Source organism: Physeter macrocephalus, chromosome 8 (genome assembly GCF_002837175.3).
Source record: "Physeter macrocephalus isolate SW-GA chromosome 8, ASM283717v5, whole genome shotgun sequence".
NCBI classification, from domain to species: Eukaryota; Metazoa; Chordata; class Mammalia; order Artiodactyla; family Physeteridae; genus Physeter; species Physeter macrocephalus.
This window is the reverse complement of record NC_041221.1, coordinates 107,094,893-107,120,232: the sequence shown is the minus strand read 5'-3', so window position 1 is coordinate 107,120,232 and position 25,340 is coordinate 107,094,893. Positions and strand designations below refer to the sequence as shown.

General features: G+C 33.6%; 1 protein-coding gene across 6 annotated transcripts in view; it reads right to left on the bottom strand.

Annotated features, from left to right (window-relative positions):
* FER (FER tyrosine kinase) overlaps nt 1–25,340 on the bottom strand; it is a 466,113-nt gene that overhangs the window by 277,142 nt on the left and 163,631 nt on the right. For all 6 annotated transcript variants that reach the window (XM_024125793.3, XM_024125783.2, XM_055086705.1 and 3 more), the window contains one exon: nt 24,120–24,309. In XM_024125793.3, the coding sequence (XP_023981561.1) occupies nt 24,120–24,309 (190 nt within the window). The remainder of the gene's footprint in view (nt 1–24,119; nt 24,310–25,340) is intronic.

Here is a 25,340-nt window from a genome sequence, read left to right as displayed (position 1 = left end):
AACAATAAGAGATATACAAAAAATATAAATACAAATACAGAAAAATGTCAAATAAAGATCATAAAATATATCAGGAAATGAAGAGTGAAAAGGAAGCAGGACTTTATTTTAAAGCTACAGAAAATTAGAGTTGTACAAGTCACTAGCTAGCTACATGAGCCACTAATTACCTAGGGCTTCAGAGACATTGTTATATATAAAATGATAGATTAGACAAGATGACACCAATGGATTCTACATCCTCTAACATTTTTATGACTCCTTAAATCAAGATAACACAAAACGTACAAATATAAGGAATGATTCTTATACTTATGAATAGTACTTACCCAATGACTATAAGACACTAATATTTAGAACACTATAACTTAAATATTGAATTTAGTAACATTAAAACAGGAATTACATGTCTATTAAACTCTCTTCAAATATAAAAGAAAAAATATATGAAGCTACATAATCATCAAATGTTCTTTTTTGACATTTACCATTCTTATTTGAAGGCCAGAACTTGTTTTTCCTAATATAGTGAATCTAGAAGAATGACAGCCTAAAATATAGGGTCATTAATTAAGGGACTTGTTGGATATAGGCAATTAAATTTAAACTACAAAATAACATGTAAATATAATCCTTTACTAACAACAGATTTAAGATAGGACTCCATTACTCTTATTTATAGAAATGATATGCTATGCACTAAAATACTAAGAAATTAGTGTGTTCCAGGTTTCTAAATTAAACTCTAAGAATTGATTATAAAATTAGTACTAACTATACAGTTATATATCATTGTGAAAAGCTTTATCAGGTATTATCACTGACTTTTTAATACCAATCAATAAAAATATTATTTTCCTTTGCTGACAGAAATTGAAAATAAGAAGGTAAAATTGGGCTCAGCAGCCAGGAAAGAAACTGAAATCAGGAAAAAAGAAATCTTAATACCATCACAGATTTTAAATTGAGCAATGAATCTCCTCAGATATCCAACAAAACTGCACTCTTTTCCCTTCCCATGTTTTGGAATAGTAGAATGCACATATTTTTCTCAAATCTGAGAGGTGAATAAAGGAAACAAATAAAATAAAATGAAAAAGGAAAACAAGCCACTTTCATTTTTTAATGGGCTTGGCTTGGCATCTGAGTGACAGAATTCCTTCAAAAGAATTTTGTCTACTATCATTTTCAGAAGTCAAGAAAAAGTATTCTTCCCATTTATAAAGAAGCAGCATAAAACAGATGATCTGTTGGACTCTGAGATCACTTCTGGGCCCTGGCTGAAGTAGGCCTGAGACAGCCTTCCCCCTTACCTGTTCTCTTTTGACTTCTGATGTGGAAGGATAGGAAGCCTCAGAGCTGTACTTTAAAGTACAGGTTTTACAGGACTGGGAGTCAGAATTAGGATCCGGCCTACCCTCACAACGGGAACATCTATTTTTCTTCTCCATCTCAAATCTCAACCAAGAGCTGGTGATAGTGGGCCCACAGAAGCCAATTTGTCCACAGACCTTCCTGTCTGAGCCAAAAGCAAGATAGAAAAGGCACAGACCTGGATCTCCTATTTGACACTAACTCCCCCTGTTGGCATGGAAGTATACCAGTCAATTCTGGATGAAAGGAATTGACATATCCAACAAATGTTATTGGTTTATTGAGCAATAAAGAGGAAATCTTCATGCATTAAGTGAAGATCCATTACTTAAGAAATAAATCTATTTTGTAATTGATTTTTTGAATACAATACCTTCCTATTCAACCTGTAGAAGTCATCTGCTTCAGAAACCTGGATCTTGAGATCTCTGAGAACAGACCAAACTTTCAAACACTTCTTGAAACAAAACCTTGCAAGGGTAAGCTGGGATGAAGTGAGAGAATAGCATTGACATATACACACTACCAAATGTAAAATAGATAGCTAGTGGGAAGCAGCTGCATAGCACAGGGAGATCAGCTCAGTGCTTTGTGTCCACCTACAGGGGTGGGATTGGGAGGGTGGGAGGAAGATGCAAGAGGAAGGGGATATAAGGATATATGTATATGTATAGCTGATTCACTTTGATATACAGCAGCAACTAACACCAACAATGTAAAGCAATTATACTCCAATAAAGATGTTTAAAAAAAAAAAAAACCTTTGCAAAAAGCTTTGCTAAAAAAGCCTTTCTTAATCCAGTGCTTTTTAATTAATTTTACTGAGGTATAGTTCTCCAATTCTTTATAATTCTTCTGATTCACAGAGAAAGAATCGAAATTACACACAAATGATCTTTAAGGTCTAAATAAAAATAAAAATTAAAGATTTCCTGACAGGAATGTGTTGAGCTTAACAACATACAATGAGGTGAAAGGGCTGGAGAAGCAGTAGAGGGTTTGGGACACTTAAAGCATAAACGTTTAATTTGAAAATAGGGCTCCTATCTTGTTAATCTGTTCTATAATAGTTTGTTCATTGCTACATAAATCCTTGTTCTATTCATTCATTTTTTTGAAAAGAAGGTACTATGCAACCATACTAGATGCCAGATATCATATTCAGGTACTGTGCAGCACATTCTTTAAAATGGACCAAAGTTCAAGAAACTTTACAAATAAGAAAAAATAGAAGAGCAAGAGAGACCTGCTATACAAAAGTCTTACTCAGTAAAACTTTCCTGGGTCACAATTCTGACATAAAATCTCTTCTTTTAAACCCTTTGCTTCCCTTTCCAATTCCATGCACTTAAAAAAAAAAATTAAGACTTACATCTTTGCATAATTTCCTCTATTTCTCTAGCTTAAATATACACATTTTGATTTTGTTGTTATAACAATCATTCATCTTTATATCATGTCCATCAGGGAAAAGTCCCATTTTATATTTTGAGAATAATTTAGTAAAATGTTACAACTAATAAATAATAATAGACAACATGGAGTGGGGAGCTCCTTATAAGCCAGGCATTGTTTAAAACGTTTTAGGTGGATTATCTCATTTAATCTCTCACAATAACCCTTATGAGAAAGGTTCTATCACAAGCCCTAGTTTACAGAAGAGAAAACTGAGGCACAGAAAAGTTAACTAACTTGCCCAAGGTCACACAGCCAATAAGTGGTTAACCCAGGATTCAAATCTAAGCAACTCTGCTCCAAAAATCTATGCAATTAACTTATATTATGCTTCTTGGGGCTAAATCCCTGCTCCATCTCACCAAAAGTATTCTGTTGCCAAAATGGAGTCTCAAAGGATGCATTAGCAATTTATTAATTTTGTCTTTTTGCTATAGGTTGACACACTCAAGAAACAATGAGTTTTGATTCTCAATATTCTTTCCTTTGTTTCATTTTTTTCTCTAGACCATTTTAAATGTATAATTTGTATTTTTACTCCTACATAGATTTACTTATATTTTCCTACCTTTCGTTATTTCCTGTGTGGTTTTATTTATTTATAGTTTCAATATTCATTGAGCATTTACTAGATGCCTGGCATATGAATTCACAGGCTCATAAAATCACAAAACCTTAAATCTTGAAACAATCTTGGAGATAAAATAAATCAAAATTAATGTTCACAGTCAAGGAATATAAAATCTAGAGAAGCTAGATTTCTTGCTTCTTGGTCCAGCCCAGAAAAAAACTAATTCGGATATTTCTCCTGTGATCATCTGTACCCACTGGTTTTCTCTTCACAACTAGAAAAATTTGATGTCATCTAGATAGCTCACTAGGCAGTCTTTCAGGTCACTTATATAGATAATAAGTACAATGGATGTTGTATTGTGTCCTAAGTCTTCTGTTAACAAAATACCACAAACTGCATGGCTTAAAGGAAAAGAAATCTGTTTTCTTACAGTTCTAGAGGCTATAAGTCTGAAATCAAGGTTTTGACAGGGTCATGCTTCCTCCAAAAACTCTAAGGAAGTATCCTTCCTTGCCTCTTATGGCTTCTGGTAGCCCCAGGTAATCCTTTGTTTATAGCAGCATAACTCCAATCTCTGCCTCAGCCTTCACATGGCTGTATTCCCTGTAGGACACCAGTCATATTAAATCAGAACCTGCCCTAATAACCTCATCTTAACTTGATTACATCTACAGACCCTATTTTCAATTAAGGAAAGTCATACTCACAGGTACTGGATATTAGGATTTCAACATATCTTTCTGAGGAAACAATTCAACCCATAACAGATGGGATTATTCATTGCTAAGGTGTCTTTATCTTTACAGTTTTCCAGTTAAATAAATATCTGTTTATTCCTACCCTCTGATTTCTGATTTTAAATCTTTTCTTGGGCCATGCTAAAAGTATACTTCCCACCCAATGGTGACTTAATATTTAGCAATCTTTCGTAAAGAACATTGCCAAGTCTTTCCTAAGTAGTTGATTTTTCTATACCCTATTACCTTCATATAAAAGAACTCTAAGAATAATCAGGCATGATTTCTTCCTTAGAAAATATTCCCTTTCCCCTAGAAGGTTTTTTTACATAAATATTTGATGACTCTATTTGTTATTATAAATTCTAAGAACTTGTGCAATATTCAGAAAATATTTACTAAACCTCCTTTATTTGCCAAGTACTGCTCAAGGCCAAGGAAATCATAGTAAACAAAATGAAAGTGCCTGTCTTCGTGGAGCTACAGTTTGGGGGGCTAGCAGGGATTATAGGGGAAGAAAATAGATACTAAAATCATACATATGTACATAATCAAATGCCACAATTAAATGAGTTAATAACATAAATACACATATTAAAATATTTAATGCATAGAAATGCTTAAAAGAAACCTACCACATAGTAAATGTTAGCCAACAAAATTGCAGTAGTAGCAGCAAAGAACTAGAAGTAAGGGCTATGTAAGAAGTGGAAAAGGGCAATAGGATAATGATGGCAGGGAGTAGAGGGTTAATCAAAGAGCCTATTACAGCTAGAGTAGTCAGAGAGATGTCTCAAAGGAATGACATTTGAGTTGAAATGATGAAAAGAAGGCAGTCAGGCATATGAAAAACTGGGGAAAAGAGTATTAAAGAGAGAGGAAACAGAAAGGCCCTGAGATGAGAAGCAGTTTGGCCTGCTCAAAGGACAATAAGATCAGAAAGGCTAGAGTGTGGAGGATGAGAAGGAGTGGGAGGCTATGCTGGGGGAGAGCTAGGCAGGGACATGATCATGTAGTTTAAGCTCTGATAAGAAATTTTATTTTGATTACACAAGAATCCCACTGGAGGGCCATAAGCAGGAGATAACACAAGATCACATTGAGATCACTCAGTTACTACGTAGAAAATAAAATGCGGGAAGGGCAAGGGAGCAGACAGGTAGTCTGGAAGAAGCAGTCAGGCTACAACTTACTGTTTTATTATGATGATCACAGTGAAGATGCTGACAAGAGGTCAGATTTGGGATATATTTTAGAGAGAGCACCATGAGAACTTATGGATAGAGTGGATGTAAGATTTGTGAAAGAGTGAACACAAGGGTGATTCCCACGATTTTTGGCTTTAACAGCTGATTAAAGGTGATACCATTTACTAAGAAGTGGAATACTGTGAGAATGGCAGATTTGAGGGTTTTGAAAAGTTAAATATGAGATTATCAGTCCAATTCCTGAATGAAATAATCAAATTCTAAGTCACTCTTTTTAAATGAAGTTCACTTTAAGTATGTCTTCTTCATGCAAATGACTGTCAAACATTATATATAAAATACCAGAAACAACAAAGAATTTTAGTTGATCCGAATAACCAAAGCATTATTTTTACATATTCAAGAACTTTGTGGCAGGGTGATGACTTTTGGTAAGCATGCTAAAAAATAGAAAGCCTTCACATATAAATTTCAAAACTGTATATGCATTTATTTAATTTTATTTTTAAAACATAAGATGAAAAATAGCTCAATTTCAGAAACTTGGTTTCTCTGACACTGAGCTCCACCTGCTGGTAGTTTCTTATCTTTAGGAATTTGTTATCTTTAAGTATTACACTATGAAAAAGAATTAAAATATGTTTAAGTGGAATATAGCCTCCAACATAAATACACTGAAAAATCACATTTAGGAGAAATCATGGTAACTTTTTCTTTCTTTATAGCTACCTTTTATTGAGTTTAGCTATATGCCAGGCACTGTGCTAAAACATTTTTACAAACATGATCTCATTAATTTTCAAAACAATTCTATGAGGTTTCAATGATTTGCTTCATTTTACCAATAAGGATATTTACCTCAGAGATGTTGTGTTGACTTTTCCTATGGTCCTATCTTTAATAACACAGAGAGGGTCTGAACTAAGTTCTCTCTGACTATAAGTCTGTTGGCTTAGTAAACAGGCAACACTGCTTGGATAGAATTTAACCTATTGTGACAGAAAATTGTGAGTTTGAATCTGCCACTCTTATTCTGAGCAAAATCCTTACTCTCTTCAAGTTTCAGGGTTCTCATCTGAAAAGTAGGAATCACTCCTTCCTCGCAGGGTTGTTTGCCAGTAACAATAGTTTATGTCCAGCATACAGTCAGTTCCTTTCTTTTAGTAATTTTCCTTAAATGACATATTGGAGCAACCTAATGTATGAGGCTTTATATGGCCAGATGTTAATGTATCAAATCCACTGTCTCTCAAAGAATAATCCTTTAGGAAATTTTAAATTTTGAATTGTGATATTAAAAAATTTGTTTAGAAAAATCCTCCAAAATGGAACATTTAATATAATAGTGAGATTTTCAGCACTCTTTAACTACTTATCTTTAAAATCTATAGAGTAATTATACATAAAACCAACAAAAAAATCTACAAAGTTAAATTAGGAATAATCAACTAGAAAATAGTGAGATATCACAATTATCACAATTTATCATGAAAATTGCAAGCAAAAGTTGAAGTTTAACACTGACAATTTCCCTTTAATCATCAATAATGTTTTTTAATCCTAACAAGGGGCAAGCTTTGAATAATGTTATGGCAGTTACGTTTTCACAACATTACAAAATTATTTTACATATATAAAATATTTCCAATAATTTAAAATATAGGTCTTCAACAATTTTTAAAAATCAGCTAATTTACTAGTAAATCCTTCTAATCTTACAGATCCACCTGCAAACAACTATAAAATACCTGCAGTTGAAAACTTTTCCCAGGGAAAATAATGATCCACTGTATAACCTAACTGCAGCTGAGAAAAATAGTACTAAGAGAGAATCATTAGAATCACACCCAAGTTCATTAATTATTCTAAATCTAGATTATAATCTTGGATGAACTCCGTTTACATAGAGCTGCATTCTTAGACCTCCATGGACTGATTTTGGTGTTATGGCCTCCACTTCCACTGAGGGATTCTAGATTCTGAAAGAGATGGCCTTATGAATCTTCTTCCAGCATGAGCTGTAGTGATATTGTCAAGGGCACTGTCACTGCAAAAGTCAATGTCAAAGCCTCCAGTAAGAAATTCTATTAGAGCTAAATACAATGAAAAGCTTTGCTTCCCCTGCAATGTGACATGCCTCCTTTTATTTAACAGTAACTATTACATGACTTTATCATCCCTTTCATTTTGGCCTTTGGGAAGCTTAGACACAAAATAATAGCTCTACTGTAGTAACTATCCAAGCTATGACCTACATAGTTTTTCCTCCAGTCTTGATATCCTGTTACAACCTCAATTTTTCCTGGTGCAGATTTTATTTTTTTATTTATATTTTGCTGTATTTTGTCATCATTAGCTACCTCAAATACTCTGAGGACTAAGGCAGGAAATGAATGAATGAGTGAATGACACAAGTATATAAACTAGCAAATATGAAATCTATACAAAAAGCCTTGCAATGTGAAGATTACAAATCCAAGAGCTAACAGTCTTTTCGCCGAACAATTTAAAACAAACCTGATTATCTCATATTGGTGACATCATGCTCTCTGCAATCTTAAGACCCCTAGAAATGGTCATTCTACTAGGCTGCCTTTCTTAGAAGTGCAGCTGAAGCTTAAAGCATCAGCTCTTTTTCACTTCCTGTCAATCAGCTGAAGAACTCTATGGAAAAATAGGAGGACACAGGAAGGTTTCCTGTGTTCTTTGGTTTTTAACATCCTAATCCCAAATCACATTGTACATCCACAGAGCAAGAAGTCAAGCTGCCTCTGACTTTCTGACTTTGGGAGACAGGAAAGAGGCAACATCCCTAAAAATCATCAAAGAAGACTATAAGAATGGCAGACGAAAATTAAATTAGGCTCTCAAATTCCTATGGAAAACAACAGATCAGCGTTTTTTCATGGTATGGCCAGTCCATGTTTGTTTTACTGCTCACATACCAAATATCTTTAGTATCTGCACAAATCACTCCATCATTTTAAAAGCATGGTCTATCTTTCAAAATAGAAATAATTATGATCTAATTCCCCAGCACAATTTTCAAATTATAATAAGCGACCACTAAATTAAAGTGAGACCTCTAAATTGTATGCTGTCATCAAATGCTAGAAAGTACAAAGACACTTTCTCTTGGTGAGTTAAATAACCAGTGAAAAGTCAGAATCAACATGCGTGCACTACCCAGTTTTGGGGTAAGTGACACTCTCTTTAGCTCCCCAAGCTCCTGATTTGAGGTACATATTATTATCTTACAATGCTTAATAAGCTACTTTCACAAGAGGCATTCAGAATTTAAAAGTGTTCTTTAAGACAAACTCCTTTGCCTAATAGTTCTCAAACTTTTTTCAACCCCAAGAGACCTGAAGGATGCAACACTTCCGCAGCATGCATTATAGTTAACTATGGCTTGTTAGTAAAAGAGAAAGGTAGGGAGAAATGTAGTCCATGGAGGAAACATAATATGGGAAGAAAGAGGGTGAAGGAAGAGGGTTGACAGAGAGACAGAAGTATGGCCTGTGTAGTTTAAAAAGCCCCACCTCGTCCCAAGTAATTCTGAAAGGACAGCCAAGAACAGCCCAACACACAGACACTAACACACACACACACACACACACACACACACACAGTGGAACATGCCTTCATTTTGGTCCCACACTTAATTAGAGCAAATTTTTTTTCCTGAAATTCTTAATTGAAGTACAAGATACATTCAGCAAAGTGTACAAATCAAAAGTGTACAGTTTATGAATTTTCAGACTGAAAAGATCCCGGTAACTAGAACACGGATCAAAATACAAGTCATTTCCGCACTCCAGAAGTCCCCTGTGTGCCCCTTTCAGTCCTTTCCTCATCTCACCAAGGGTAACCCCTATCCTAACTTTCAACATATCATAGATTACTTTTGCCTCTTTTTGAACTCTATATAAGTGGAATCACATATTATGTAACATCTGGTATCTTTCACTCAACATGATGTTTGTAAGTTTCACCCATACTGCTGTATATAGAGCTGTAATTTGTTCATTCTTATAACTGCAGACAATTTCACTGGGTACATATTCCACAGTTTATCTATTCCACTGTTGATTGACATTTGGCAGTTTCCAGTTTCAGTCTATTATAAATAGTCCTCCTGTGTATATTCTTATACATGTCTTTTGGGGAACATATGTATTCATTTCTGAGTCACAGGATGTGCCCATATCCTTTAGTAGATATTGCCAAATAATTTTCCTAAAGCGGTTTAGTGGTTAAGATATTTTTGAGGACACAGTGCATCCTGACCCTACTTAAATGACACAGCATACTGAGTTTCTGATTTTGCCTACCTATAAGTGATGAATATGCTAGCTAAAGCTATTTCTCTGTATCCTTTCCTTTCCATCAGTGTTATAAGGAATTTATTACTTTCTAGAACATATTCTAGAATAATTTACCCCTCTACATTAACTGAGTAGGTGTTTTGTTTTGTTTGGTGCTTATAGGCCAAGGAATATGTAGAAAAAGAGTCAAACATTTGACCGGAATCTAAACACTGATGATTTCATCTCTTCAAGCACGTTGAAGAAAAATTTATTGAGCACCTACTCTTTGCCAGGTACTGCCTTAAGCACCAGAAGCTTTATATAGAATTAAAAGAGATGAGGTACTTATAATAATAGCATAAATGAAGCCAGGCCATTTTCATTCTCAATGCTATCATCTACTGGCCTCTCAGCCACTCACCTTTATTTACTGAGATCTTTGCAAGTGGCTTATAATTATTTTCTTTCCAGTACATGACTCTTATACCCAAGGCCTCAAAGTTCCTTTGGATGTCTTCATCTCCAGCAATGCTCATTTATGCTTAACTTCAGCATTGCATTCTACTATTCATAACTTGGAACCTACCAGTCAAAATTGCTTCACATGTGAAATTTCAGATCACACTTAATAGCTTCATATAAGCCTCTTAACTACCTTACTCCAACTATACTTCTTCTTAAACTAGATGAAGAGTCAGTCCCTGGACTACTCCAAGATTTTTATCCCAGTCCTTCACCCCTTATATACTTCTTTCTTTTTTTGCTGTTTCTTCCATAGGGACATACCTGGTAGTTATGACAAGCATCCATTCAGATTGGTCAGAGTCCAAGGTAGGGGCCAGACATATAAGGAAAGCCTTTTACGCAGGCCATACAGAAAAAGTACTGTTTAGTCTAAAAGTTACAAGCAGCCATTCTTGTGGGGGTCAATATAACCAGACTTGTCCTGATTTGAAATTTTAAAAGGTTACTTTGGCTGGAGCATAGCAAACAGGTGGAAAGGAGGCCACTGTGGATGGTAACAGACAAGTTAAAAATCTCATTTTCTAATTGCTTTTCTTAATGATTATTTTCGCTACTAGTGAGGTTGAAAATTCTTTCGTATCTTTATTAAAGCTTATATTTCCTTTATTATAAATTTCTTATGTTCTTTGTCCATCTTTAATTGACACATTCCTTCCTTATAAACCAACTTGGATGATTTACTTACATATTTTAAAACATTAATCCTTGTCATATTTGCATCACATATTATTCCCAATTTTTATTCTGCAATTTAATTCTTTGTTTTCTGACACAGGAAAATGTTCACTTATATTTTCTTTAGTCATTTTGTGGCTTTATTTTTTTTATATTTGAGTAATACATCTGAAATTTATTTTTTATGTGGCATGAACTTAAGACCTAAAATGATATAAACTGAAAAATCTTTTAATCTTTTGTTTTCCTTAAAATAGCCTTATACTCATATTAAGAACATATATACGCTTCTTTGGACGAGTATTCTATTAATCTATCTGTATATTCTTGTTTCCTAACTATGCTGTTTTAATAATGTGAACTTCTAGTTGTTCAAATGTTATGTTTCTAACATTATCAGTATGATAGCATTCATTCAAATTTCAAAATGAAGGCAGATAAAAGGATCTGAGTTTGTTTATATTCTCTTGTAGGCCCTTGTAACATCTACCACATAGTTAAATACACAGTAGAAGTATAAATGATTTCTTTCTGATTGAGTTATTTCTCCTTCCAAGGATTAAATGATTTTTAAGCAATTTTGAGAACTTATCTGGAAGAATTAGCCTCTACTCTAAAAGATCTCTAGATACATTCTGACAGAGAAAATCTTTCCTTAGTCCAAGATCTTATCATTTGCCTGGGATTTGCAAACTAAACCAATGATTTAAAAAATTAACAGTTGAGTCTTAATCTTTTAAATATTAATACTGAGAAATAATTTTCTTCAGAACATTATAATAAAAGAGAAAATTTATTAGGCTTTAAAATTCTTTCATTAAGTACCAAATGAAGCAATAAATCATAATAGTCACATATTCTCTTTATTAAACCTTTCAATTAAATTAAAGAAATTGATATGTCATAAAAATAACTTTCAAAATTTACGACAAAAGACTTTAGAGATAAAAATATATGAATCCTTCACTACATGAAAGGCCAACTGTCTACTTTCAATTCAAGTCAAAAGATAACATACTCACACATAAATTTTAAGACAAATACTATTCAATTTAATAGAGGAATTAGCAAATAAATTGTAGAGGCTGAAATACTTTTCTCAGGTTGAAGAAAATTAGATAATTTTTAAATTTTTAAAAGAATGTCCTGAACATGTTATGCAATGGTTTATATGCCAAGTAGTTGCTTTTTATTGATTTATTTTTAATGGGTATGCAAAAACAAAACTATATTATGGGAGAAAAAGAAGAACTGTATTCATTACCAATAGAAATTTTTAGAAATTTTATTATTCACAATTATTATGACAAATTAGACATGTATGTAAAAATCTTTTTTCTTCTTCAGATGATTAGATCTCTCCCCTGTCTTTTCAAATAATGTATCTGCATTAAACTACATTAAAAAAGTCCAAAGTTTTTTAAAATTTTTAATTAACATAGAATGAATGTCAGTTAATACTATGTCTATCAGTTAACAGTTAATGCAAAAAAAAAAACACAAAAAGAAAATCTAATTGGTGTGTGAATAATAATGAAATTGTTGTTAAATTAAAATTTGTATTACATTTAATGTTTTTTGTGTGAATCTGCATAAGTCACTTAACTTCTCTGCTCTCATTTTTTATGTTTACCTTGAGTGGTATTCCAGTATTCCTAATTTCCTTGGACATGTAGATTTAGGGACCATCAGTTGACGTTTAAGTCATGACAGAAGGAAAAAAAGCCCACAGATAACATGAATACAAAGAAAAGAAAAGGATTGAAAGCCAAGGGCTGAAGGCTAAAGCCTGAAGAATATTAATGATCAATTTCATCACAGCACTTAACTCTGATGTTTTCTTGTTAATCAATTATTTATTGCAACTTTCTGCCTGCTGAATGTAGATTTTTGAGTACAGAGACTCTCTCTTTTACTCCAGGATGTCTCTATCCATGGCACACAATAGATATTCATAGAAGTTGGTTAATTGTGTTTAATAAGAAAGCAGAGGAAGGAAGAGGAGAAATGGGGACAAAGGTGCAAGAGACAGAAGAAAGGAGGAAAAAGAGAAATGGAGAGGAGAGGGAAAAGAAAGGGGAGAAAAACCAAATGCATACTAAGCACCTTCCTATGTCTGGGTTCTATAATGTACCTTTGCTTTTGCATCACTCATATAGTCCTAATAACAATCCTCTGAGGTGCATATTACTAACCACATTTTACAGATGAAGAAACTGAGGTTTAGGGGGATAAAAATTTACTTAAAGGTAATGAAACGCATGACAATTTGACTCAAGTTTCCACATTTTCTCCACCCTGCCCTGCTGGTGAAAAGAGAGCCTTTAAATAATACTGAGAGAAGGGAATCAATGAGGTATAAAGAAAAACTGGTTTCAACTGATAGAATGAATGAATAAATAATGGTATGGCATAAATTGACAACAAAGAGAGTTATTTTTAAAAGGCAAAATAAGTATTAAAAGCTGTTAATTGAATTTTCCATAATTGCAAACTTAAAAAAAAATGTTATTTTAGGAATGAATAATTATAAAATATAATGCCATTTAGGAATTTTTTTTCACTCAAACTAAAAGAAAACTGTCATTAAAAAATGTGATTATGAGTTATATTTTTATAAAAATTGCTTTGTGCAAAATTTTAAACACAAACTTTAATAGTGTAGTAGAAGAAAAAAATGATCTTACAGTAAACTAATAACACTAAAAATTTTCTTTAAAAAATTAGCTGGTCAATCCTATTGATGCCAGCAATATATAAGTAAAATTAATTATATGATACTTTGTTTAAAAAATACTTTGTAATCTATTATGGCTAAAGAACACAATACAGTCGGCTCTCCACATGTGCAGGTTCTAAGTCCACAGATCCAACCAACCATGGATCTGAAATATTTGGGAAGAAAAATTCCAGAAAGCTCCAAAAAGTAAAACTTGAATTTGCCCTGTGCAGGCAACTATTTACATAGCATTTACATTGTATTTACAACTATTTACGTACCATTTACATTGTATTAGGTATTACAAGTAATCTACAGATGATTTAAAGTATCATCATGTGTGTAGGTAATATGTAAATACCATACCATTTTACTGCAGGGGCTCCTGGAACCGATCCCCCTTGGACACCCAAGAAAGTCTGTACTTCAAATACAGAGTAGATCCCAAACATGCTTATCTATCATCTAAAAATTAACAGGATACATTTTTAAAAGAAAATACTCATGCTTAATGAAAAATAATATCAAGACTAAGGAATAAAAACTAGCAGAAAATAAACATTTACATTAAATCATCGTTTCTGTGATAATTATCATATACATAAAAGACAATGGTAATTTACTAAGTTGCAGGCACTGTTCTACGTGCTTTAAATATGTAAACTTAACTATTACCTACAACAAACCCAAGAGCAAGTAAAACTGTATTTCCTGATTTACATATTGGGAAATGAGGGCAGGAAAAGTCCTGAAACTTGCCTAACACTTCCTAAGTGGTAGAGCATGGATATAAATCCAAGCAGTCTGGCTCTGCAGCTGCAGCTCTCTCTAGAGTGACGATTCTACTGCAATAACTCATTAGTCATTATCTCTGTAACTACTGGAGACTTTGTCAGTCTGTTGGCACTTTGTCACTCTGAATGGCATCAATTATAACCTATAGATAGATATTTTGAAATTCTGTACCTATTCGGTCCCTCTGTAAACATCTGCTGAGTGTATATCTACGTACTGCTAGGCACCTAAATTTTTTCTAATGTTTTAATATATGGATATATACAAGTCAAAATGCTGCCAACTTTCAAATTAATTGTTAAATCAATTACTTTTGCTCCATCTACCCCCACCAAACCTATGATAGGGTCTAAATCTATTTTATCTTTGACCCACCCTTCCCACAAAACCCCGGGTACAAAATATTCATGTAGTAAGCAATGAGTAAACACTTGTTTAATCCCAAATGACTGAATAAATCTGAGTTATTAATCTTTTAATTTGCATTAATCATAGCAATATTTAATTCTTGCCTAACTTTACTTTGTTCTTTTTTTTTTTTTTTTTCGGTATGCGGGCCTCTCACTGTTGTGGCCTTTCCTGTTGCGGAGCACAGGCTCCAGACGCGCAAGCTCAGTGACCATGGCTCACGGGCCCAGCCGCTCCGCGGCATGTGGGATCTTCCCGGACCGGGGCACGAACCCGTGTCCCCTGCTTCGGCAGGCGGATTCTCAACCACTGCGCCACCAGGGAAGCCCTGTTCTTTTATTATATCCTTTTAGAGCTAGCTAACCCCTGGCTAGTTAGTTTGTGCTAAGATATTAAGAAATCCATAATTAAAAAGACAAATTAGGAATATATATATGTATACATATATATATACATGAAAATGAAAAGTAGCTTTTTCATTTGGTTTGTAGTATATTACATGTATATATGTGTGCGTGTGTTTGTGTATAAAAATGAAAAAGTTATGTTTCATTTACCATATACTTGATTTGGCTTATTTACTCACTGAATATGCATATAAATATGAGCAGAGATAGTTAAAATATACGTTAAAAACAGCTTGAAATTTTGTTTTCTTTCCCCCTGATACTGAAGATACAGTGGCCTGATGCAAAAATGTCTCTGGCATCATCCATTAACTAGTCTGTGATGTGAAATGACTTCATTTGTATGAACCAAAGAAAAATGAACATTTAAAGGAATCTTTTTTAATTGAATATAATTGACATATAACATTATATTAGTTTCAGATGCATAATATCATGATTTGATATTTGTATATACTGAGAAATGATTTCCACAACATGTCTAGTTAACGTTCATCACCACACATAGTTATAAAAATTATTGTCTTCTGATGAGAACTTTTAAGATCTACTCTCTTAGCAACTTTCAAATATACAATAGAGTATTATTAACTACTGTCACCATGCTGTATATTACATCCCCTTCATTTTATTTTATAACTGGAAGTTTGTACCTTTTGACCACCTTCACCCAGTTCATCCACTCCCCATCCCTACTTCCGGCAATGAAACAGTCTGTTCTCTGTAACTACGAGTTGTTGTTTTGTTTTGTTTTGTTTTGTTTTGTTTAAGATTCTACATATAAGTGAGATCATACAGTAATTGTCTTTCTCTGTCTGACTTATTTCACTTAGCAAAATGCCCTCAGGGCCCATTCATGTTGTCACAAATGGCAAGATTTCGTGTATGTGTGTGTGTGTGTGTGTGTGTGTGCGCACATATATTTTTATACATATATATATATATATATATATATATATATCACATCTTTATCCATTCATCTATTGACGGATGGACACTTAGGTTGTTTTCATATCTTGGCTATTGTAAATAATGCTGCTAGGAACGTGGGGGTGCAGATATCTTTTCGAGTTAGTGTTTTCATTTCCTTTGGATAAATAAACAGAAGTGGAATTGCTGGATTGTATGGTAGTTCTATTTTCAATTTTTTGAGGAACCTCCATACTGTTCTCCATTGTGGCTGCACCAATTTACATTCCCACCAAAAGTGCAAGAGGGTTCCCTTTTGTCCACATCCTCGCCAACACTTGTTATTTGTTGTCTTTTTGATAATGGCCATTCTGACCAGTGTAAGGTGATATTTCATTGTGGTTTTGATTGGCACTTCCTTGATGATTAGCAATGTTAAGGAATCTTGACCTGAATCATTTAGAAAAATCAACAAGTTTTTTATAATGTAATCATTATCACCTCCTAACTTCGTTTTATAAATTAGAAATTTATGCATCAAACAAACAAAGTATATACCTCTAAATACACTTTAAGTATCAGATCTACAGGAGAATTTATTAATTTAATAGTCTAGAAAGCCACTGAAAGTTCAGCATGATAAAATTCTTGCCACAGGAAAGCTGGAAGCAAGAATTTATTAATCTATAAAACTGAAATATTAATGTCGATATTAATGTAGTAATTAATATCCATAACTGACATTGTTCTCAGGTTAAGAAACCTTTAAATTACTTTGAGAGTAAAATCTAAACCTATATAAACTGCACAAAACCTTCCAAAATGTATCTTACATATAATCTTTATTTATACACATAGTAAAATTATAGGATTTCGCCAGCTGTCTTTAAAATAACAAACAATTGTAAACCACGTAAATATGTCACTTCTTTGCTCAGAGTCTTATTTCTCTAAGAGTTAGCATGAAAGTCTTTACAATGGTCTGCATAACTATGCGATCTAAATGCCCACTACTTGTCTGACCCCATCTCCTACTACTCTGGCTCACTCTGTTCCAGCCACACTGGCTTCCTTGTTGTTCCAACACAAGAACCAGACTCCTGCATCAGTGCCTCTCAACTGCTTTTCCCACTGCTTGGAATATTCTCACCCCAGGCAATCTCATCATTTCCTCCCTTAGTTCTTTCAGATCTCTGTATAAATCACTTTATCAGTAAGCCTTATTTGACCACCATATATATGAAAACCCCTCCCAGCACCCTTTTTCTCCCTGCTTGTTTTATTTTCCTCCAAAGAACTTACCACCACCTGACATATATACGTATGTAGGTGTGTGTGTGTGTGTGTGTGTGTGTGTGTGTGTGTGTGTGTTTATTGTCTGTCTCCTCCAATTAGAGTGAAAGGTCCATGAGGACAAAAAAAAAAATGTTTATTTTGTTCACTACTGTATCTCCAGAACTTAAAATGGCACCTGACACCTGACATTCAATAAATATTTGTTTGTTGAACAAATAAATGAAAAAAAAAAGTAACTGTATACTCACTGTTATAAAATGATAGTTAAAATATATTAAGTAGGGGCTTCCCTGGTGGCACAATGGTTGAGAGTCCGTCTGCCGATGCAGGGGACACGGGTTCGTGCCCCGGTCCGGGAAGATCCCACATGCCGCGGAGCAGCTAGGCCCGTGAGCCATGGCTGCTGAGCCTGCGCGTCCGGAGCCTGTGCTCCGCAACAGGAGAGGCCACAACAGTGAGAGGCCCGCATACCACAAAATTAAAAAAAAAAAAATATATATATATATATATATATATACATATATACAGTAAAAAGTAAGATACAGAACAGTATTGTATGTTTTACCATTTGTGTCAAAAGAGCACGAAGCATATAATATAAATTTATGTTTATATTTGCATACAATGCTTCTGGAAGGTTACCTCTGAGGTAGGGAACTAGGAACTAAGGAAAGGACACTTAGACACCAGTGCATGTATATGTACTACATATTCAGAGAAATTAATTAAGGTTTTGCCTTCATAAATAAGAAATATTACAAAAGATAATCCTACAGAAAAATCTACAATTCATACTTAAGAACTCAGTAAGTATCTACAAATTAATTTACATGTGAACTAAGGTACATTACTAGAAAAAAGTAAAATAGAATCTTTTTGTAACAGTATTTCTTAATATATAAAATACTTAACATAATCTCATTTCAGTGTCACAGAAATCCTGTCAGGCAAGGTGGGTACACATTCATTTCCTCCTTTTATGGAACAGAAAACTCAGAAAGGTTAAGTAACCTGACAATAGTTACACAGCAGAGACAAAGCTCAATTCAGGTCTCCTGATTCTTAGTCTGGTACTTTTCTCAGTGTATTTGATAGTAAGGCTTGGAATTAACATTTACCTTATGTATTTAAAGAAAGAAAATATACCTGATGATGAAAACAGATAAAGCTTCAATGATGCTGTCAATATATCTCAATTGATATCATTCCAACTTAGTGACTAACTATAAAATTGCAAATATATTGAACATTATGGTAAAATGAATTACTATTGAATCATAATACAGACAATATTTAGTCAACAAACCAGATATTTTGTTGGTTGAAAATGTAACAAAACAGGATTTTATTGATAGTGCTGTTCAATTAAGCAGAACTCAATAAAATATGCAAAGATAAATATAAGTTGTGTATTAGTCTAGTAAAAGGGCTTAAAAATGTGCAATTTCAGAAACATCAAAGTAAAGGCAATTATCTTATAGGATAGCTAAACATATTTAAGAAGTAGGAACTCATTCTATGGTGCCAGATATATTTGACATATAACAGAGATCTTTCAACAAAAATTATTATATTTGGCCTAAAGCACATGCTGTTAAAAGGCAAATAACTAGATTACTCTGGAGTAAAAAGGAAGTTCAATTCCTCAATTCAACAGACACTGGTTGAAAACTGACCATGTTCTTACAACTGGATAGCTAAAAACAAACGTGATATTTTTCAATAAATTAAGAGAGAGACAGAGAGAGAGAGAGTAAAGTCAGACAATGTTTAGTCAGGGACTAGAAAATCTTGGTATTTCCATCATTATCTATACAGGGCAGCCAACAAAGAGTTTAGCCTTCTAATTTGCCCCAGAAGGCAGATTCTTCTGCCTGCAGAGCTAGAAATGAAGAATAAAATAAAATAATCCTTGGGTCTATAGTCCATTTAAACAACTCAAATGTCTTCAGCGTTAACAGCACATTTAAGTGTCAATAACTCAAATGGATAAGAAAGGATCTGTCTTCTAATTCATCATTTCCCAAAGTACAGTTTCCATTGCGCAGTGGTCCCTTCAGGACACTCTTTGAAAAGGGATTGGAACAGTATTTCCAGAGACACTGCAATCCATGCTATAGTTCTCCTCTTGGGAATTTGATACAAAAAGTTTAGAAAATTCCTGCAGTGAATACAACTGTTTCTTTTGCCTTAACCAGGTATGTCCAAAATTCTAGAACGCATTTCTCCTTGGAACATTTTTCGAGGACACCAAATTCTCTTGATTTTCTACTACGTCACTGGTCATTCCTTCTTAATCTCTTCCTGATTTCTCCTTGTCTAGACCTAACTTGCAGTGCCCCAGAGTTCAGTCCTTGTTTCTCTTTTCTTCTCTATACTATCTCACTTGGTGACATTCTATAGTCAAATAATTTTAAATACCATTTGATGCCTACAACTCTCAAATTTATATCTCCAGTCCAAATCATCCTCTGGAACTACCAAATTTCTACACTGATGGGGTCTTTCTTTCTTTCTTTCTTTCTTTCTCTCTCTCTCTTTCTTTCTCTTTTTCTCTCTTTCTTTTTCTTTCTTTCTTTCCTTCCTTCCTTTCTTTCCTTCCTTCCTTTCCTTCCTTCCTTCCTTCCTTCCTCCCTCCCTCCCTCCTTTCCTTCCTTCCTTTCCTCCCTCCCTCCCTCTCTCTCTTTCTTTCTTTTTTGGAAAAACAAGCTGAAATCTAGCTCTTCCTCATCAAAGCTGCTCTGTGGGTACTCTTTCCATGCACCTGAAACAAATTCTATTCCTCTAGTGCTCCTGCGCAAAACCTTAAAGTTGTCCTTGACTCCTCTGTCTCACACCCCACATTTAATCCAAAGGAAATCTCATGGGCTCAACCTTCAAAACATATCCATAAGCTAAACACTTCCTGTTAGTTCCTGTGATACCATCCTTGCTCAAACTGTCATCTTCTATCACCTGGGTTGCTGTAATAACCTCAATCTTCCATTCTTATTAACCTTAAGCATATTATCAACACAGTGATCCATTTAATTCAAAAGTCAGAGCATGTCAATCTTCTGTTATAACCTCCCAACCCAATGGCTCCCCATTTCAATCAGAGAAAAGCCATAACCCTTAATTATGTTCCACAGGTCCTGAGATCTGTTCTCCATTACTTCTCTAATCTCATTCCCTATACTCTCATCTTCCCCTCTACTCAGCGCTCCTTACTGTACCTTAGACAGTCCAGACCTGCCCCTGCCTTATAGTCTTTGCAATAAATACACCCTCTGACTAGAATGCTCTTTCCCCAGAAATTAAGTGGTTTACTAGCTCCCCAGTTCAAGATTTTGTTCAAACATCACTTTCTCGTATAAAAATTTATCAGTGGATGCCTTTGAATGTTAAGTAGAACTATGAGATATTTTATTTTATTTACTATTCTTATTTTATGTGGTAGGAATGTATTATATTTATTTAATAACATTTATTATTTTGTAGTTATTAAAGCCACATATGTTGTTTTTAGAAATCTTGGAAATTAGGAAAAATGATAAAGAAAAATATTCCTACCATGCAGAGATTTTGTGATGACTATTAACCTATTATTTCATTTTTTTCATTAAAAAGAACATTGTTTATATAAAAAAGGTCACTTTCTTGATGATGCTTATCTTTATTTGCATTTAAAATTGTATCCCAACCTGTGACCTTCTAGACCCCCAATCCCTTATCCTGCTTTGTTTTTACGCCTTGGCATTTAGCACCTTCCAATATAATATATAATTTACTTATTTATTAACTGCCATTCACCACAGAATGTAACCTCTAAGAGAGATTCTTCATTAGTTTTATTTACTGATATATTACAAGCATCTAGAAATATCCTCAATACATAGTAGGTGCTTGCTCAATAAATATTGCTTGAATGGATAAATGAAACATACTTATCCACAGATAATAGAGAATTACTGTGCAATACTTAATATTTATCAATATCATTTTCTCCTTGGTATTTTGGCCAAAATTAGACTTAGGTGAAAAAAGACAACACTAGAAGGATGACTTTTCCTGACAAAGATGTTTACATTACCTGTCTCCACAGTTTTTTAGATTTCTGTAAATTAATAGATGGGCCTTAATTCTCATCAAATTATAAAGTCAAAATAAACATCAGTACATCTAAGAGCCTGATTACAATTCTAACCCTGACATCTGAATCACCTTGGAATTTTTATAAGAATATACAATCCATGGCCCATCTCAGCACTACAGTTCCTTAAGGGCACTCTTCCACAGAAGCATTCACCACCAAAGAGTCTGAGTTTTGGTTAACACTGCCATTAATTAGGATCATGTAAAATAGTTAATACTTACTCTTAAATAATATTTAGGCCAAGATTTTACTATTTTCCATGATATTATGCTTTAATTTTTAGTTCTTCCAATTCTTCCAATATTCAACTAAATTTCCCTTGTTGAAACACCAGTTATAAGGATGGAATTTATAAAGAGGAAAAAGCAATGGAACTGCTTACATTAATTTCAGACTTTTTGGGTAATGTTATTCATAAAACAATGCTTAAACAGTCATTTGGGGAAAAAATCATTTATACTTTTAATATTTTGACTGTTTTTGAATAAAATGAAAAGTTATATTCTAATTATTACTGAAAGATGGAATTATACAAAAATTTCACTGATATACGTGGGAGTATTATTTAGTTTTAAGAACTATGAATTGCAAATATTTCTACTTGTTTTATAAAACATACTGAAAAACTCATTAATTGCCATCAATCTGAGGAATGTCCTGTTTGATTTATAAAATGTTACTTTATTACTTTAAACTACATATAGCATTCCTTTGTAAATTCCTTAAAGACTTACTAAAGTCATTGCTTCAGTGAATAGATAAGATGTAAAGAAACAAATAGCATTTCAACTATTTAAAATAATCTGGATAAATGCAATATGTGACATCACTTTCTAAAAATTTATAAGGTATTATCATTTAATAAATGGGTATAAGAGAAAGTTTGAAAGTACCAGAAAGCAGTTTAGCCTCTTAAACTGTATTATACATTCTCTCTAAAACATTATTTATTCATTTATTGAAAAAGTTTTTCTTCAATGATTATGAAAGATAAAACTCCAAATGATTACAAGTTCTTAATGAAATAAGAATTAATGAACTGTTATATTTTAAATTCCAAAGTCTAGTTTTTAGTTGTTGTTATCAAATGGGGATATGCTATCATTTAGTGACCTGAAGAACTCTTTTATTCTATAATAATAATGCCAACATGAGTCATCTGCATACATAATTACTTAAAATAAATTAGATAGCCCGTTTTAACCTATCTGTCACTAAAAAAGGCTATGAAGTAACCAATTCCACACCCACATGGGGACAAGGAAATACTATAAACCACACTTAGAGAACAAAAGATTTACTAACTAAGGTTTCAAAGCCAAGCAAAAGAATAAACCTTCAGAAGTTCCTCTGAAAAAAATGCATATGTTAGTTATCAAAAATCAAGAAGCAAGAAAATTACTCCAGTAGGGTCCCTGGTCTACATGGTAAGATCTTTATTGTCTGGGAGGACAGTAAAGGAGAGCAAAGAATTATAATTCATAATTCACAATGTAATGTATAGATCACTATGGCTCAATTAATAAAAAATAGTAATAACCACAATAATTTAAACACTTCCTATTCATATCCAGATTTATCTAGAATTGGACATTTCAAATGCAGTCTTTTTTTCCCATGGAGACATCTGAATCCATTTAACAATCAAATTGTACTATTTAGAATCACATAAACTAAAAATTACTAAAATATCACCTATAGCATAATTAACTATAATATAATAGTTCTATTTATGGACTGCATACAGTTACCCACAGAAAAATCCAAGGATACAGCTCAGGCTTTTTCAACCTTGGCACTATTAATATTTTGGTTTGAGTAAGTTTTTGTTGGGAGTAAGAAGGGATGGGCTGTAACATGCACTGTATGGTATTTAGTAGCATCACTGGCCTCTACCCACGAGATAGCAATAGCATCCACCAGCTGTGAAAATCAAACAGGCCTGGAGACATGGCCAAATGACCCCTGGGGGGCAAAACTGCCCCCTGATAGAAACCACCAACATAAGATAAAGGAAGGAAGAAAGGAAGGGGAAGAGAGAGAGAAAGTTATTCAACTAGGCATTCTTAAACAGTTAATAAATCTGTATAAAATAAAGTTGAATTTCTAGTTGCTAGATTTAAATGTGTTTATTGTAGTTTAAGGCTATAAGAAAAAATCGTCTTTAAAAAAAATCAATGTTTTGTATTGTGAAAACAATAAACACATCATCAATCTCAGATAAATTCTACTGTTCTTACATAAGAAAAAAAATTAATAAATATCTTTCTCCTTATTTCTTATTTCTATCTTAAGAATAACACCCTACCTTCCTGCTGTCTCCCAGGAATAAAAACAATTGCAGTCTTTGTTTTCAGTTTTGAAGGCAAGAGAAGAGCTTTTTCCTTTGACTCTACAGGTGGTTCCTGAAAGTGCTCTCCAGGTGACCTGAGGTGACTGACAAGTCTATTTTGCATTTACAAACAAGTTTAATAGGACCTGCATATTAACAAGAGTAATAATTTGTTATAGCAACCAGAATTACTTTTTGTATTCACTTATTACCTATATACTACTCTTTCAACTTTCTCATTTGATTACTCTTTGGCTTACCATAGATGTAACTGATCGTGCATCTTCTTCATAATTTACTACTGGAGGTGGCTCTTTCCCATCATTTTCTTGCACTTTTTGCTCTAGCAATTCTTTCTGTGCTGTAAACTTTGCTTCAGTGCATCTCAGCTGCTGGACCGACTGTTTTAGCTCTTCAAGTGTCTGTTTTTGGCTTAGCAGAAGTACAATACTAAAAGAGAACAGATTTAATATAAATTATTTCAACTTCTTAAAGAAATAAAGACTTTAAAGGAAACTATATATATATGTATATTTTACTCCTATTTTCTTTCATTTTCTTCTTTATAAGAGTCATTCAGAATCATAAGAATTATGAAACTAAACAGATTTTGAGTCATCACAGTAGTTATTAAATGTTAGCATTAACAAAATGGAAGGAAATGTTTAGAAGCAAAAATCAAATTCAAGATGCTTTCAAATGTATTACGATATATAGCATTCATTTTATTTTACAGTTAAACCATCTACCTCACAAAGTACAGACACTTAGGTCCAGAAGTGTAGAGCCTAAAATGAATTGATATGACTGAAGGAGAATCTTACTTTATTTCAAATCTCAAATAGCTAAAGTCAGATCTGTGCCTAGAGTAAAATAAACCAAATCAAGGTGACACCCTGGAACCAAGCTGTGTGCATATTGTGAGGGGTGTGTTTTTAGAGCTGGGGAAAGCTGTTCTGATAAGAACAAAGGGAATGAGTGTAAGTCCCCAAATATTCCCCATAACACCATTATAAAGACAGTAAACTTCCCCATTCCTCCTTTAGAGAACTACACAGGCCACATGTTACCTTATAGTGATCTTTTAGCCATTGGAGGCTGTCCCTAATAGGAATTTCAAATTAATTCACCCACATTAAAGCCACAAGAAAACAGGCAGTGCCGGTGAGGAATACTTCTGGGAATGCTGTCATAGTTAGTGTATTAATACCTTTTTTTTTTAACATCTTTATTGGAGTATAATTGCTTTACAATGGTGAGTTAGTTTCCGCTTTATAACAAAGTGAATCAGCTATACGTATACATATATCCCCACATCCCTCCCTCTTACATCTCCCTCCCACCCTCCCTATCCCATCGCTCTAGGTGGTCACAAAGCACTGAGCTGATCTCCCTGTGCTATGTGGCTGCTTCCCACTAGCTATCGGTTTTATATTTGGTAGTGTATATATGTCCATGCCACTCTCTCACTTCCTCCCAGC